At 35.1% G+C, this 17,383-nt stretch overlaps 1 protein-coding gene across 1 annotated transcript; it reads right to left on the bottom strand.

Moving 5' to 3' along the window:
- Positions 1–12,438: 12,438 nt before the first annotated feature.
- Positions 12,439–17,306, bottom strand: LOC123526170 (complement C1q-like protein 4). Its single transcript, XM_053523988.1, has 6 exons — positions 17,297–17,306; positions 16,528–16,583; positions 15,535–15,556; positions 15,133–15,212; positions 14,354–14,557; positions 12,439–12,602 (listed from the first exon to the last, which is right to left on the bottom strand). Exons 1-6 carry the CDS (start codon positions 17,304–17,306, stop codon positions 12,474–12,476), a joined length of 501 nt encoding a protein of 166 aa, XP_053379963.1. The 3' UTR covers positions 12,439–12,473.
- Positions 17,307–17,383: the final 77 nt, after the last annotated feature.

Below are 17,383 nucleotides of genomic sequence, written 5' to 3'. Positions count from 1 at the left end.
ATGTCCATCCGCCGCCAAACTTTCAAGAAAACCCAAGTTTCTCATATTTTTATGTTTTGCTAGGTATCTTGACTGTGTTTTAGAAATATAGGTCAAATGAGTATCCCATAGTACACATAGTATGGGTATTCCAGCACGGTAATAATTTGGTACATTCTCCGTGCAACCCAAGAGTTTATGAACTAATGCAGTATGTGTATCACCTGGCATACATTAGTTTCAGTATTATGTCCTTGCTCTGGGTATCCCAGGGCCTTGAAATTTGGTTTTTTTTCCAGGCATCCCGGAAGTTTATGACTTTTGGGTCAGGGTATCCCATGACCTTAAGTTTTGTTATTATAAGATATGTGGGAATAAAATGCTTCAGTATAGTAATTAAACCATTCATTGGGGAAACTCGTCTGTTTTAAGAAGGAAGTACTTGTGGTCTGCTTCGCATTAGACGTATGATTGTTATTAGCAAAACCCCATGTTTAAATTTTCCTGCAGGGTATCCCTGTTATGTCTGATTCCGCAAGGAATCCATTTGTGGCCTCCCAAGCCCTTATGACCCACTTTAAAAACAGGCTGGGGGGGTGTAGTGAGAATGCTGTTAATGGTAACCAAGGGCACGTCAGAGGTCACAGGAAAAAACATCAAATCAGCGAGGAGGATCGACATCACACGGCTAGGAGGATCAATCGTTTACGAGGAATATCTCCTCTAGACCAAACTCATTGAATGCAGTTGTATTTTTTCATCAACAACCGAAATCTAAGGCCATCTGCCTTTTAGCGTTAGAAAACCTGTTCCACCCCTAATAAGAGTGTATAGTGAATACCATTTTTCACTTCAAGCTCAATGTCACACTAAGTCGTCAGAGGGCCCTACCTTAAAGGGAACTTATATTTTTCGCATTGCGGAGTCTAGTTATTTAATTATAAATAATGATAATTAAAGATATGCAGTCATACTGGTACATTCCAAAGAGCTATATATTCTTAATATACATTTTAAAATAATATTTCAAAAGAATTATAAAATCTATATACATTTATTTGATAATGTTGTTCAGTCTGGTGATGTTTTATTTATAGTCCAATGTATATTATTTTTAAAATACTGGCCATATAGGGAATAACAAAATTTAAATATTTTTTCTTTAACCCCATATTTCGGAAAGGTAACGTATCATATGTGACATATTGAATAAGTTAACCTAGGGACAGTTTATATTATATATAAATTTAATTACTGAACTGTGTATTGGCCATTATCAGTAAATTTTACAATTTTAAAAAATCATCATGTTGATATATTTCTATGTTCTAGTAATTTTAAAAGAAGTAACGTAATACGGATAATACATAACATCTATTCACCTTAAAATGATATGAACATATGATAATTTCTATTTTAAATAACATAAACATACCCAAGCGTCTTGTTTATTAAAATTAATTGTACAACAGGCATGTTTATAATATTAAATTAACTAAATGGGGGAATTAAATGAAAATTTGCATGGTAACGTATTTTAAATCTCCGTAACTCGTTAAAGCCCCAACGGAAACTTGCAAACTTTTGTCTGTGAAAAGCCAACTACCATAAGGTTTTAAGAAAATCATAGTGTTTTAAAATTCCCCCTGGGGTGAGCAGGGTCAATTGTCAGCTCAAGGTCTATAATACTTTGTTAAATTCTATTTTAACTTTAAATATCGAAAATCGTCATTTTTGCGCTCTATACAAAAAAAATCTAATTTTGGGTTATGTAGAGTTCATTGCGTATAGATGGCAAAATTATACTAGTAAACAGTCATTAGTTTTTACATTTGTTAAAGTGTTAACCAGTTTACCGAGAAACAAATTACTATACTTTTAATACACATAAATATTTTTTTTTTTTTTTTGTACAGTTAAAAAACAAAAAGTTAAAAAACATTTTTTGGTTAAAAAAAAATGACAAAGTTTTCTGAAATATTCGCGTAGTATATCTTTAAAGTTGTATAGTCACTTGTCTTTGCACTCTAAAAATGCCCTTATCAATTGTTCCTTTACTTGTTGGTAATTGTTCTTTTTTCCTCAATAAAATTTTCAGCAAAAAACCCTTTTAAAAAACTTTGTTATATTGGTACATCAGTGGAAAAAGTGGATAACTTCTTCTTTAAATGCACTTTCCATTTCACTCAGATAAAAGAGTAACATACAATAGGGATCTCCGTTCCCTCGGCTGAATCACTCGCCCCTCCCATACGCGTTCGAGCCTCAACGGGACGTTAAATTTTAGTGGGGAAGTCACCAGCTTGCTTTCGCCCGGAGAGATAATGCACGGGGGGAAAGCTGAAAGCCACCTTTTACCTACAGTGTGTCAGTGTGCATTTAATAGACTCCCCCACCCCTCCCCACACAAAAGAGGAGAGAGAGAGAGAGAGAGAGGGAGAGAGAGAGAATCACAAATGTCCAAAAAACTTATAATGTAGTTTGCCCTGATCTGATTAAGGCGTATTGAACAGCAAAAATTAATGTGTTTTGATAACTTTGTTACAAATGTAGCTAAACATCCGCCATTCGTTTTCTGCCATGTTTTTCTTCCTTTCAAAATGATGGATCCCAATGTTTTATAAAAGTACTTTTTCGCTACAGCATAATATATATTACTCCAAATTTTGAACAGTAATTCCTTTTAAGGTATTTTTTTGTATTGCTAATACGGTAAAATTTATTGAAAATTTAAAATTTGCATTGATTTTGTTTTAAAATTTTTTCATGACTGATGGGAAAATTTTGTTTTCATACGGTAACCCCCGTGTTGTCCATACAGTAACTTTTGTGTTGTTCATGGTAACTTTTGTGTTGTCCTCATAAATTTGTATTTCCATACGGGGAACTTTTGTGTTGTCCCAAAAAACTTTTGTAATTTTCATCGGGAACGTTTGTATTGCTCAACGGTAACTGTTGTATTTGTGCCATACAGTAACTTTTTTGGGTTTTATACGGCAACTTTGTGTTGTCCATAAGTAACTTTTTTTTTTGTTCATACGGAAAAATTTTTTTGTTTCCATACGTAACTTTTTTGGGTTGCTCATAGTAACGTTTTTTATTGCCAACGGTAACTGTTGTGTTTTCCATACGAACTTTTGTATTGCTCATACAGTAACTTTTGTGTTGTTCATCGGTAACTTTGTGTTGCTCATACGGGAACTTTTTTATTGTCATACGGTAACTTTTTTTGTTGTCCATACAGTAACTTTTGTTTGTTCATCGGGAACTTTTTTTTTGTCCATACAGTAACGTTTGTATTGCTCATACGGTAACTTTTTTGTTGTCCATACAGAACTTTTTGTATTGCTCATAGGGAACGTTTTTTATTGCTCTACGGTAAATGTTTTATGTTTGCTCATACAGTAACTTTTTTATTTCAACGCAAAATTTTTTGTTGTCCATACAGTAACGTTTGTATTGTCATACAGTAATTTTGTGTTTTTCCATACGAAAATTTTGTATTGCTCTCGGGAACGTTGTATTGCTCATACGGTAACTGTTTATTTTGTTGCTCATACGGTAACTTTTGTGTTGTCCTACTGTAACTTTTGTATTGCTCATACGGTAACTTTTTGTATTGCTCATACGGTAACTTTTGTGTTGCTCATACGGTAATTTTTTGTGTTGTCATACAGTAACTTTTGTATTGCTCATACGTAACTTTTGTGTTGCTCACACGGTAACTTTTGTGTTGTCCATACAGTAACGTTTGTATTGCTTATACGGTAACTTTTGTATTGCTCAAACGGTAACTTTTGTGTTGCTCATACGGTAACTTTTGTGTTGTCCATACAGAAACTTTTGTATTGCTCATACGGTAACGTTTGTATTGCTCATACGGTAACTTTTGTGTTGCTCATACGGTAACTTTTGTGTTGCTCATACAGTAACTTTTGTATTGCTCATACAGTAACTTTTGTGTTGCTCATACGGTAACTGTTGTATTGTGTTGTTCATACGGCAACTTTTGTGTTGTTCATACGGTAACATTTGTGTTGCTCATACGGTAACTTTTGTGTTGCTCATACAGTAACTTTTGCATTGCTCATACAGTAACTTTTGTGTTGCTCATTAGGTAACTTTTGTATTGCTCATACAGTAACTTTTGTATTGCTCATACGGTAACATTTGTATTGCTCATACAGTAACTTTTGTGTTGCTCATACGGTAACTTTTGTGTTGTTCATACAGTAACTTTTGCATAGCTCATACAGTAACTTTTGTGTTGCTCATACGGTAACTTTTGTGTTGTTCATACAGTAACTTTTGCATTGCGCATACGGTAACTTTTGTGTTGTTCATACGATAACTGTTGTATTGTGTTGTTCATACGGCAACTTTTGTGTTGTTCATACGGTAACATTTGTGTTGCTCATACGGTAACTTTTGTGTAGCTCATACGGTAACTTTTGTGTTGCTCATACAGTAACTTTTGTGTTGTCCATACAGTAACTTTTGTGTTGCTCATACGGTAACTTTTGTGTTGTCCATACAGTAACGTTTGTATTGCTTATACGGTAACGTTTGTATTGCTCATACGGTAACGTTTGTATTGCTCATACGGTAACTGTTGTATTGTGTTGTTCATACGGCAACTTTTGTGCTGTTCATACGGTAACATTTGTGTTGTTCATACGGTAACATTTGTGTTGCTCATACGGTAACTTTTGTGTTGCTCATACAGTAACTTTTGCATTGCTCATACAGTAACGTTTGTGTTGCTCATACAGTAACTTTTGTATTGCTCATACGGTAACTTTTGTATTGCTCATACAGTAACTTTTGTGTTGTTCATACGGTAATTTTTGTGTTGTTCATACAGTAACTTTTTCATTGCTCATACAGTAACTTTTGTCTTGCTCATACGGTAAGTTTTGTGTTGTTCATACAGTAACTTTTGCATTGCTCATACGGTAACTTTTGTGTTGTTCATACGATAACTTTTGTATTGTGTTGTTCATACGGCAACTTTTGTGTTGTTCATACGGTAACATTTGTGTTGCTCATACGGTAACGTTTGTATTGCTCATACGGTAACTGTTGTATTGTTTTGTTCATACGGCAACTTTTGTGTTGTTCATACGGTAACATTTGTGTTGCTCATACAGTAACTTTTGTTTTGCTCATACAGTAACTTTTGCATTGCTCATACAGTAACTTTTGTGTTGCTCATTAGGTAACTTTTGTATTGCTCATACAGTAACTTTTGTATTGCTCATACGGTAACTTTTGTATTGCTCAAAACGGTACTTTGTGTTTGCTCATACAGTAACTTTTGTGTTGCTCATACAGTAACTTTTGTATTGCTCATACAGTAACTTTTGTGTTGCTCATACGGTAACTTTTGTGTTGCTCATACGGTAACTTTTGTGTTGTTCATACAGTAACTTTTTCATTGCTCATACAGTAACTTTTGTGTTGCTCATACGGTAACTTTTGTGTTGTTCATACAGTAACTTTTGCATTGCTCATACGGTAACTTTTGTGTTGTTCATACGATAACTGTTGTATTGTGTTGTTCATACGGCAACTTTTGTGTTGTTCATACGGTAACATTTGTGTTGCTCATACGGTAACGTTTGTATTGCTCATACGGTAACTGTTGTATTGTGTTGTTCATACGGCAACTTTTGTGTTGTTCATACGGTAACATTTGTGTTGCTCATACGGTAACATTTGTGTTGTCCATACGGTAACTTTTGTGTTGTCCATACAGTAACGTTTGTATTGCTCATACGGTAACGTTTGTATTGCTCATACGGCAACTTTTGTGTTGTCCATACGGTAACTTTTGTGTTGTCCATACGGTAACTTTTGTGTTGTCCATACAGTAACTTTTGTGTTGCTCATACGGTAACTTCTGTGTTGCTCATACGGTAACTTTTGTGTTGTCCATACAGTAACGTTTGTATTGCTTATACGGTAACGTTTGTATTGCTCATACGGTAACTTTTGTGTTGCTCATACGGTAACTTTTGTATTGCTCATACGGTAACTTTTGTATTGCTCATACGGTAACTTTTGTATTGCTTATACGGTAACGTTTGTATTGCTCATACGGTAACTTTTGTGTTGCTCATACGGTAACTTTTGTGTTGCTCATACGGTAACTTTTGTGTTGCTCATACGGTAACTTTTGTGTTGCTCATACGGTAACTGTTGTATTGTATTGCTCATACGGTAACTTTTGTATTGCTCATACGGTAACTTTTGTGTTGCTCATACGGTAACTTTTGTATTGCTCATACGGTAACTTTTGTGTTGCTCATACCGTAACTTTTGTGTTGCTCATACGGTAACTTTTGTATTGCTCATACGGTAACTTTTGTGTTGCTCATACCGTAACTTTTGTGTTGCTCATACGGTAACTTTTGTGTTGTCCATACAGTAACGTTTGTATTGCTTATACGGTAACGTTTGTATTGCTCATACGGTAACTTTTGTGTTGCTCATACGGTAACTTTTGTGTTGTCCATACAGTAACTTTTGTATTGCTCATACGGTAACGTTTGTATTGCTCATACGGTAACTTTTGTGTTGTCCATACAGTAACGTTTGTATTGCTTATACGGTAACGTTTGTATTGCTCATACGGTAACTTTTGTGTTGCTCATACGGTAACTTTTGTGTTGTCCATACAGTAACTTTTGTATTGCTCATACGGTAACGTTTGTATTGCTCATACGGTAACTTTTGTGTTGCTCATACGGTAACTTTTATTTTGCTCATACAGTAACTTTTGTATTGCTCATACAGTAACTTTTGTGTTGCTCATACGGTAACTTTTGTGTTGTCCATACTGTAACGTTTGTATTGCTTATACGGTAACGTTTGTATTGCTCATACGGTAACTTTTGTGTTGCTCATACGGTAACTTTTGTGTTGTCCATACAGTAACTTTTGTATTGCTCATACGGTAACGTTTGTATTGCTCATACGGTAACTTTTGTGTTGCTCATACGGTAACTTTTGTGTTGCTCATACAGTAACTTTTGTATTGCTCATACAGTAACTTTTGTGTTGCTCATATTGTAACTTTTGTGTTGTCCATACAGTAACGTTTGTATTGCTTATACGGTAACTTTTGTATTGCTCATACGGTAACTTTTGTGTTGCTCATACGGTAACTTTTGTGTTGTCCATACAGTAACTTTTGTATTGCTCATACGGTAACGTTTGTATTGCTCATACGGTAACTTTTGTGTTGCTCATACGGTAACTTTTGTGTTGCTCATACAGTAACTTTTGTATTGCTCATACAGTAACTTTTGTGTTGCTCATACGGTAACTGTTGTATTGTGTTGTTCATACGGCAACTTTTGTGTTGTTCATACGGTAACATTTGTGTTGCTCATACGGTAACTTTTGTGTTGCTCATACAGTAACTTTTGCATTGCTCATACAGTAACTTTTGTGTTGCTCATTAGGTAACTTTTGTATTGCTCATACAGTAACTTTTGTATTGCTCATACGGTAACTTTTGTATTGCTCATACAGTAACTTTTGTGTTGCTCATACGGTAACTTTTGTGTTGTTCATACAGTAACTTTTGCATAGCTCATACAGTAACTTTTGTGTTGCTCATACGGTAACTTTTGTGTTGTTCATACAGTAACTTTTGCATTGCGCATACGGTAACTTTTGTGTTGTTCATACGATAACTGTTGTATTGTGTTGTTCATACGGCAACTTTTGTGTTGTTCATACGGTAACATTTGTGTTGCTCATACGGTAACTTTTGTGTAGCTCATACGGTAACTTTTGTGTTGCTCATACAGTAACTTTTGTGTTGTCCATACAGTAACTTTTGTGTTGCTCATACGGTAACTTTTGTGTTGTCCATACAGTAACGTTTGTATTGCTTATACGGTAACGTTTGTATTGCTCATACGGTAACGTTTGTATTGCTCATACGGTAACTGTTGTATTGTGTTGTTCATACGTCAACTTTTGTGCTGTTCATACGGTAACATTTGTGTTGTTCATACGGTAACATTTGTGTTGCTCATACGGTAACTTTTGTGTTGCTCATACAGTAACTTTTGCATTGCTGATACAGTAACTTTTGTGTTGCTCATTAGGTAACTTTTGTATTGCTCATACAGTAACTTTTGTATTGCTCATACGGTAACTTTTGTATTGCTCATACAGTAACTTTTGTGTTGCTCATACGGTAATTTTTGTGTTGTTCATACAGTAACTTTTTCATTGCTCATACAGTAACTTTTGTCTTGCTCATACGGTAAGTTTTGTGTTGTTCATACAGTAACTTTTGCATTGCTCATACGGTAACTTTTGTGTTGTTCATACGATAACTGTTGTATTGTGTTGTTCAAACGGCAACTTTTGTGTTGTTCATACGGTAACATTTGTGTTGCTCATACGGTAACGTTTGTATTGCTCATACGGTAACTGTTGTATTGTTTTGTTCATACGGCAACTTTTGTGTTGTTCATACGGTAACATTTGTGTTGCTCATACAGTAACTTTTGTTTTGCTCATACAGTAACTTTTGCATTGCTCATACAGTAACTTTTGTGTTGCTCATTAGGTAACTTTTGTATTGCTCATACGGTAACTTTTGTATTGCTCATACGGTAACTTTTGTATTGCTCATACGGTAACTTTTGTGTTGCTCATACAGTAACTTTTGTGTTGCTCATACAGTAACTTTTGTATTGCTCATACAGTAACTTTTGTGTTGCTCATACGGTAACTTTTGTGTTGCTCATACAGTAACTTTTGTATTGCTCAAACAGTAACTTTTGTATTGCTCATACGGTAACTTTTGTGTTGTTCATACAGTAACTTTTGCATTGCTCATACAGTAACTTTTGTGTTGCTCATACGGTAACTTTTGTGTTGTTCATACGGTAACTTTTGGTTGCTCATACGGTAACTTTTGTGTTGTTCATACGGTAACTTTTGGTTGCTCATACGGTAACTTTTGGTTGTTCATACGGTAACTTTTGGTTGCTCATACGGTAACTTTTGTATTGCTCATACGGTAACTTTTGGAAGCTCATACGGTAACTTTTGGTTGCTCTTACGGTAACTTTTGGTTGCTCATACAGTAACTTTTGGTTGCTCATACGGTAACTTTTGGTTGTTCATACGGTAACTTTTGGTTGCTCATACGGTAACATTTGGTTGCTCATACGGTAACTTTTGGTTGCTCATACGGTAACTTTTGGTTGCTCATACGGTAACTTTTGTATTGCTCATACGGTAACTTTTGGTTGCTCATACGGTAACTTTTGGTTGCTCATACAGTAACTTTTGTATTGCTCATACGGTAACTTTTGTGTTGCTCATACGGTAACTTTTGTGTTGCTCATATGGTAACTTTTGTGTTGCTCATACGGTAACTTTTGGTAGCTCATACGGTAACTTTTGGTTGCTCATACGGTAACTTTTGGTTGCTCATACGGTAACTTTTGTATTGCTCATACGGTAACTTTTGTGTTTCTCATACGGTAACTTTTGGTTGCTAATACGGTAACTTTTGGTTGCTCATACGGTAACTTTTGTATTGCTCATACGGTAACTTTTGTGTTGCTCATACGGTAACTTTTGGTTGCTCATACGGTAACTTTTGGTTGCTCATACAGTAACTTTTGTATTGCTCATACGGTAACTTTTGTGTTGCTCATACGGTAACTTTTGTGTTGCTCATACGGTAACTTTTGTATTGCTCATACGTTAACTTTTTGTTGCTCATACGGTAACTTTTGTGTTGCTCATACGGTAACTTTTGTGTTGTTCATACGGTAACTTTTGTGTTGCTCATACGGTAACTTTTGTGTTGCTCATACGGTAACTTTTGTGTTGCTCATACGTAACTTTTGTGTTTCTCATACGGTAACTTTTGTGTTGCTCATACGGTAACTTTTGGTTGCTCATACGGTAACTTTTGGTTGCTCATACAGTAACTTTTGTATTGCTCATACGGTAACTTTTGTGTTGCTCATACGGTAACTTTTGGTTGCTCATACGGTAACTTTTGTGTTGCTCATACGGTAACTTTTGTGTTGCTCATACGGTAACTTTTGGTTGCTCATACGGTAACTTTTGGTTGCTCACACGGTAACTTTTGTATTGCTCATACGGTAACTTTTGTGTTGCTCATACGGTAACTTTTGTGTTGCTCATACGGTAACTTTTGGTTGCTCATACGGTAACTTTTGGTTGCTCATACAGTAACTTTTGTATTGCTCATACGGTAACTTTTGTGTTGCTCATACGGTAACTTTTGTGTTGCTCTTACGGTAACTTTTGTATTGCTCATACGTTAACTTTTGTGTTGCTCATACGGTAACTTTTGTGTTGTTCATACGGTAACTTTTGTATTGCTCATACGGTAACTTTTGTGTTGCTCATACGCTAACTTTTGTGTTGTTCATACGTAACTTTTGTGTTGCTCATACGGTAACTTTTGTGTTGCTCATACGGTAACTTTTGTATTGCTCATACGGTAACTTTTGTGTTGCTCATACGCTAACTTTTGTGTTGTTCATACGTAACTTTTGTGTTGCTCATACGGTAACTTTTGTGTTGCTCATACGGTAACTTTTGGTTGCTCATACGGTAACTTTTGGTTGCTCATACAGTAACTTTTGTATTGCTCATACGGTAACTTTTGTGTTGCTCATACGGTAACTTTTGTGTTGCTCATACGGTAACTTTTGGTTGCTCATACGGTAAGTTTTGTGTTGTTCATACGGTAACTTTTGTGTTGCTCATACAGTAACTTTTGTATTGCTCATACGGTAACTTTTGTGTTGTCCATACAGTAACTTTTGGTTGCTCATATGGTAACTTTTGTATTGCTCATAAGGTAACTTTTGTGTTGTCCATACAGTAACTTTTTGTTGCTCATACGGTAACTTTTGTGTTGCTCATACGGTAACTTTTGGTTGCTCATACAGTAACTTTTGTATTGCTCATACGGTAACTTTTGTGTTGCTCATACGGTAACTTTTGTGTTGCTCATACGGTAACTTTTGGTTGCTCATACGGTAACTTTTGGTTGCTCATACGGTAACTTTTGTGTTGTTCATACGGTAACTTTTGTGTTGCTCATAAAGTAACTTTTGTATTGCTCATACGGTAACTTTTGTGTTGTCCATACAGTAACTTTTGTGTTGCTCATACGGTAACTTTTGTGTTGTTCATACGTAACTTTTGTGTTGCTCATACGGTAACTTTTGTGTTGCTCATACGGTAACTTTTGGTTGCTCATACGGTAACTTTTGGTTGCTCATACGGTAAATTTTGGTTGCTCATAAAGTAACTTTTGTATTGCTCATACGGTAACTTTTGTGTTGCTCATACGGTAACTTTTGTGTTGCTCATACGGTAACTTTTGGTTGCTCATACGGTAACTTTGGGTTGCTCATACGGTAACTTTTGTGTTGTTCATACGGTAACTTTTGTGTTGCTCATACGGTAACTTTTGGTTGCTCATACGGTAACTTTTGGTTGCTCATACGGTAACTTTTGTATTGCTCATACGGTAACTTTTGGTTGCTCATACGGTAACTTTTGTATTGCTCATACGGTAACTTTTGTGTTGCTCATACGGTAACTTTTGTGTTGCTCATACGGTAACTTTTGGTTGCTCATACGGTAACTTTTGGTTGCTCATACGGTAACTTTTGTGTTGTTCATACGGTAACTTTTGTGTTGCTCATACGGTAACTTTTGTATTGCTCATACGGTAACTTTTGTGTTGCTCATACGGTAACTTTTGTGTTGTTCATACGGTAACTTTTGTGTTGCTCATACGGTAACTTTTGTATTGCTCATACGGTAACTTTTGGTTGCTCATACGGTAACTTTTGGTTGCTCATACGGTAACTTTTGTATTGCTCATATGGTAACTTTTGTGTTGCTCATACAGTAACTTTTGTATTGCTCATACGGTAACTTTTGTGTTGTTCATACGGTAACTTTTGTGTTGATCATACGGTAACTTTTGTATTGCTCATACGGTAACTTTTGGTTGCTCATACGGTAACTTTTGGTTGCTCATACGGTAACTTTTGTGTTGCTCATACGGTAACTTTTGTGTTGCTCATACGGTAACTTTTGTGTTGCTCATACGGTAACTTTTGTATTGCTCATACGTTAACTTTTGTGTTGCTCATACAGTAACTTTTGTGTTGCTCATACGGTAACTTTTGTGTTGCTCATACGGTAACTTTTGTATTGCTCATACGTTAATTTTTGGTTGCTCATACGGTAACTTTTGTATTGTGAATATGGTTACATTTCTACAGTTGGTGTAGGATAACTTTAATTTATACTTAAGCAAAATTTTTGAATTTTAAAAAGAATGTCGATACCTTTGAACTTACAATAGAAAATAACAAAACATGTTTTCAAAACGTATAGTTCTATACCGAACACATCAGATGATAAACACTTATTTATTTTATTGTAAATAAAAATTATGGATACAAATAAACATCAGAGAAAGTTGAAATTCTTAAGCCTGGTCGCCCTTCGACATGTCCAGCCAAAGAACCAATCCATACAGCATCGCCTTGCTTTAATCGTTTGATGACTGTGTTTCCTCCCTATAAAGAAATAATCTGAGAATGAGTTCATGAGAGAAAGGGATGACAGGAATTTCAACGTAGATTTCATGTATAGTTAGTCATATTGCAGTGAAAAATCTTTTATCAGTAAAACACTTAAAATTGGTGTAGCTTAACAAATATATTCCGAGCTTGACGTGCTAACGATATGCATAACTAGATTTCATACCAATTCATCCTATAAATTGTCATTGAAAATCGGGTCACGGTTTTTTGGATGATTAGCCCCAGAGTTAACAATACGGTTCAGATTCTCCTAATATGATCTGCCTACAGTCAACCAGTGAACAATCGCTCCCGTAATAGTCCTAACATTTCAGCAGAACAGTAATAACATGTTTAGCATATAAATATGTACAGCTGTCCAAAATACATAGAATGCTATAATTTCTACGTGATTCTGTAAATGATTATGTCATACAGCTCTCTGTTATCCTTTCAGATACTAGTATTAGAAAATATTACATAATGAAGGTAAATTAATTCGCCCCCTATAAATGAAATATCCGTATGAATGGAACGTTTTCGCCTTTGGTAAGGTAAAACTCAATGACATAATACACACACTGTGTAATATGCAGAGATAAAGCTAATAAATCATGCACCCACTACAACTACCAGGGTAAAATGTAAAAAAAAAATCAATTTTAATCCATTCCACCTCAATACGGTACGAGTAAATCGACCTTGACTTTATCAAAGTTGGCTTTTCGTGAATCGTCAATCTTCTCCAAGCTAGAAAGTGAGGCTTTTAAACTGTTTTAGGCAGGTATTTTTCCCAATTGTTAGGCCTAAGCCGTTCGTCACTGAATTCCAATCGTTTATGGTAGAGATTGTGGACATTTGAGACGTGTTCGGCTGTATTTTGTCGAAACTTCATTACTTGTTTTGTACATGAATGCGCGGTTAACATACATGATTTAAACCACAGAGAGCTTAGCAATCGTGTTTGACTGAAGCTTAATATAAGTGGAGGAGTTAACAGATTAATAATTTGTGAATGGATTATTTCTGTACCGAAAATCAATCCGCATTAAATATCATTCTTTAAAATGGTGGGTTGGTTGCAGCAAAAACAGATTAGTAAGTTACTATCTTTCCGCAGATCTTCGAAGAAAAGACTATCCCCCTCAGCAGAAAGACAGTAACCAAATATTCTCTTTAACTTAATAGGAAGTATCACATGTTAGCGTTTAACGTTTTATACAATGTATATATATATATATATATATATATATATATATATATATATATATATATATATATATATATATATTTGCTGAGGTCTTTAGTGAGCTGTATTTTGGTATAATATTTAGAATGTATATAATCCTATACCTTCCTGAAAAGGTCTTTCAATTTCCATAAATGTAAAACTTGTTACATTTTAAGACTACCAATAAAAACAGGTCCCTTTAGAGAACAAATGCAGGTTAAAATGTAAGGCTTTAGCGTATAGCATTTCATAAAGGGTTGTAAAACTCCATTAAGTGGTGCTAACGCATTTTGGTACCGTGTAAATAGGCAATTATAGGTATCAGATATTAACTGTGCATTACACATGATCAAATACCAACCAATGATTTTATTTCTAAGTCATACCATGAACTATTTTTGTCTTTGTTACGTTCTCTAGTCTTAAATGATTTTTGTAACTTCATTAAAATGTGTCAGAGTCAACAGAAATGAAATATTTGACGGCCCTGTTTGATTTTATCGCACAAACTCACCTGAAGGTCTTGCGAAGAATGAAATGTATCAACAACAGCATCAATGACGTGTTGGTCGTTTACCATTAGTTGTGCATACTCGCCTGTAGGAGTAGATGTTTCGCTTCTCCCGCCGATAAAGAAAGAAAACATATACACACCTGATTCGGGACAAGTGAACACACCTGTGTAAATATTGTACCCGTTGCCATCATTTATGATAACCTACAAGTTAAGTACAAGTTATATTCACTGGAACTAAATTTTTATTTTATTGTAAATAGAGCCTTAGTGTTTATTTGGTATGGAAAATAGCATTTACCAACCCTAGCAATTTATTTAACCATTTGTTTTTTATGTCTTTTGAGAAATGATTTTCAAACCTGAGTCTTTGTATTTATGTATATGACCATTCATCTTCAGGAGATGAGTATCTGCTTTCAGTCAACTCTTGTCTTCGGGTCAAGGTTACACTTGGCCCCGAGAATGGAAACGATTTCCATAAAGTACCAATGCAAAGTCTATGTATTTTAAACTTGTTACGATTGCGCGGTCGTCAGTTGATGATTGGTCAATATTCTTTGAATCATTACACTGTTTTGGTCTATAACTGTAGAAGGCTTACGGCTGTTAGTTTTCACAAAATAACCTGAGGTCGACACATGACTTCTATTAGTTAATGGGCCAATATTATTAAGGGCATGTATCTTTTACAAAAAGTCTATTTTCAGTCTTACGGTTATGTATTGTCTTTGTATTTATAAAATCTTAGAACATATCTGACTTTTTTAATTTGTTACCTGATTGAACTTAATGGTTTGATGTGTTCCTAGGTCAAGGTCATGATCCAGGTAAACGGAAAACGATACTCCAGCTCGTTCTGACAAAAAAAAAAGAAATAATAATCTCAGTTAGCAGATACTCTTCAAATCATATACTTTAAAGATATAATATGTAAAAGCTATAGCACTTCATGTATGCTGCTTCACAGCGTTTCAATTCTGAATCAGTTATTTTTTGTACATGAAAAGGGTGAAATGATAAATATATATCTGACAGTGGTAAGAGGACAAGTGCGCCTTGACCAAATTGAGCAGTGGGGATTTTGTCCAGGAGGATTTTGTCCGCATTGCATTCAAAGATTGTTTTTGTCCAATATTTATAAATAGCGAATAGTTATTTTAGATAGACCTGTTATATACCTGAAGCAGTAACACAGCGATTCTGCATAAAACATCACTAGAAATTATATCTGTACAAGCAATCGGTATACTGAAACAAATGCTGGCCCAACTCTCCCCCCCCCCCCCCTCCCCCCACATCCACTCCCCCTGTAGTCTATAAGAAACTTATTATTGGTGTAGCAAAAACTAGAAGTTCTTGTTCTGTATGATACTTTTGATAGACTTTAAATGACAAAAAAAAATGCAATGGAAATAGTACTTGGTTAAAAGGTACGGAATATTATGTTGTCGTTAAAAATAATTCACAATCTGAGAAACTGCTGTTTTTCAAACCTTTGTTCTCGCTCCAACGATTCTATCCGGTCAAGTATTTTGGAATAATTATCATCTTTGATTTTTGCAAAACTTGCAGAAAATATGCAAGAAAAAAACACAATTACGTAAGATAGTGCCGTCATTTGTATAGTGTTACAGTAAAATCTTATCATATGTGAGGCTTGTGATTTTCTATGGTCAGTAATTAATACACGCTGCATTTATAGTTTAGAAATTTAACATTGACTTATGTACAAATTTTATGTCAATGTAACTTTCTGGTCCTTTCGGAGGGCATTCATTTCTACTAAAATAAAATCCCTCTTCAGCTGACGCTAGGGGGGAGGGACGGGGCATAAAGAAGGGTGTGTTCATTCCATTACCTCTCATGAACAGACTCAATCAAACCGAGTCTGCTATTGCTTTGCCTGGTTGCGTCCTTTGCTTCCAAAGGAGATTTTCAAAGTTTCTTTTAAATAGCACCGTTTTAGTGAATAAGGTGCTGCGTCAGTGGTCCTCTTTGACCCTTAGTTTTTATGCAAGATATCTGAGCTGGAGCTGCTGCTAAGTGCGTGTTGTCCTAATAGATCTGAAACAACTGCAAAAGAAAAAAAAAACAGTTTAAACAATATTCTATAACTAGGAATGGATTATATAATAAAAATTAACGTGCAGTTTGTTTAAAGAAACGCTTGCCTGCATAGGTTTATCTGTGAGTTGATTTAAATGTGTTGGAATACATTCGTATCTACCTGAAAGCAAATTTGACAAAATAAATAGTAATAACATCTAAAATCTTATAAGTATGAAATTCAGATTTAAACCCAAAATGATAAATCTTCTGTTTACTCTGTCATTGTTAAATTAGCACGTATTGTAATGAAACTTCCACGAGAGTTCAGCCAGCAGCTACGAACTGCTCTGTGAAAGATCATCACCACAAACTTAATTGGAAACTGAATATCTGTCGCCTTTAGCCTAAACGATGACGAAAACCTTTCAAATGAGATTAATGGGAGTTTTTTTCAACTTCCCGAATGGTTAGCGTAATCATGGTATTTCGTTCAGTCCCTAATATATTGGTACTGAAGTTCGCTTGGAAGTTATTTCTTGCCCTTGGTCCTTCGAAGATAATGTTGTATATATTTTTCCAATATTTTTTATTTGTTTGACTTTAACCCAGCATAGTTTAATGTTGAACTGTAGATTTGTCAAAGGAACGCATTATTAAGCGGTGATTGTATAAGGAATAATGTAATATAGCGCAATATTACCCCTCAAAAGAACGAGCGAATATTATAAAGGCTATACTGCTTTATTTGACACGTTTCATCAGATGGTCAATTTGGGCCATTTTTGTGTCAAGACTTAGTTTCTCGAAAGAGAGATTATTAAATTTTATTCTTTAACCCCTGAGTTACTGTGTTTCTATATTGCAAAACTGTTTAAACAAAATTATCCCTACCCTCCTTCATGCGAATCCCTTACACGTACAACGTAACGGTGTTGACAATAAAACAAAGAAAAATGGAAGGCAAAGCGCAAAACTTGA

This window comes from Mercenaria mercenaria, chromosome 14 (genome assembly GCF_021730395.1).
Source record: "Mercenaria mercenaria strain notata chromosome 14, MADL_Memer_1, whole genome shotgun sequence".
Taxonomy (NCBI): domain Eukaryota; kingdom Metazoa; phylum Mollusca; class Bivalvia; order Venerida; family Veneridae; genus Mercenaria; species Mercenaria mercenaria.
This window is presented reverse-complemented; position numbering and strand designations above follow the sequence as displayed.

What these genes read in the sequence shown, in the direction of transcription:
- LOC123526170 (XM_053523988.1), bottom strand. An exon ending in TCGCTGTGTTACTGCTTCAG is followed by an intron (nt 15,213 to 15,534) that starts GTATATAACAGG and finishes TTTTTTTGTCAG; the next exon opens with AACGAGCTGGAGTATCGTTT. An exon ending in ATTCTTCGCAAGACCTTCAG is followed by an intron (nt 12,603 to 14,353) that starts GTGAGTTTGTGC and finishes ATTTCTTTATAG; the next exon opens with GGAGGAAACACAGTCATCAA.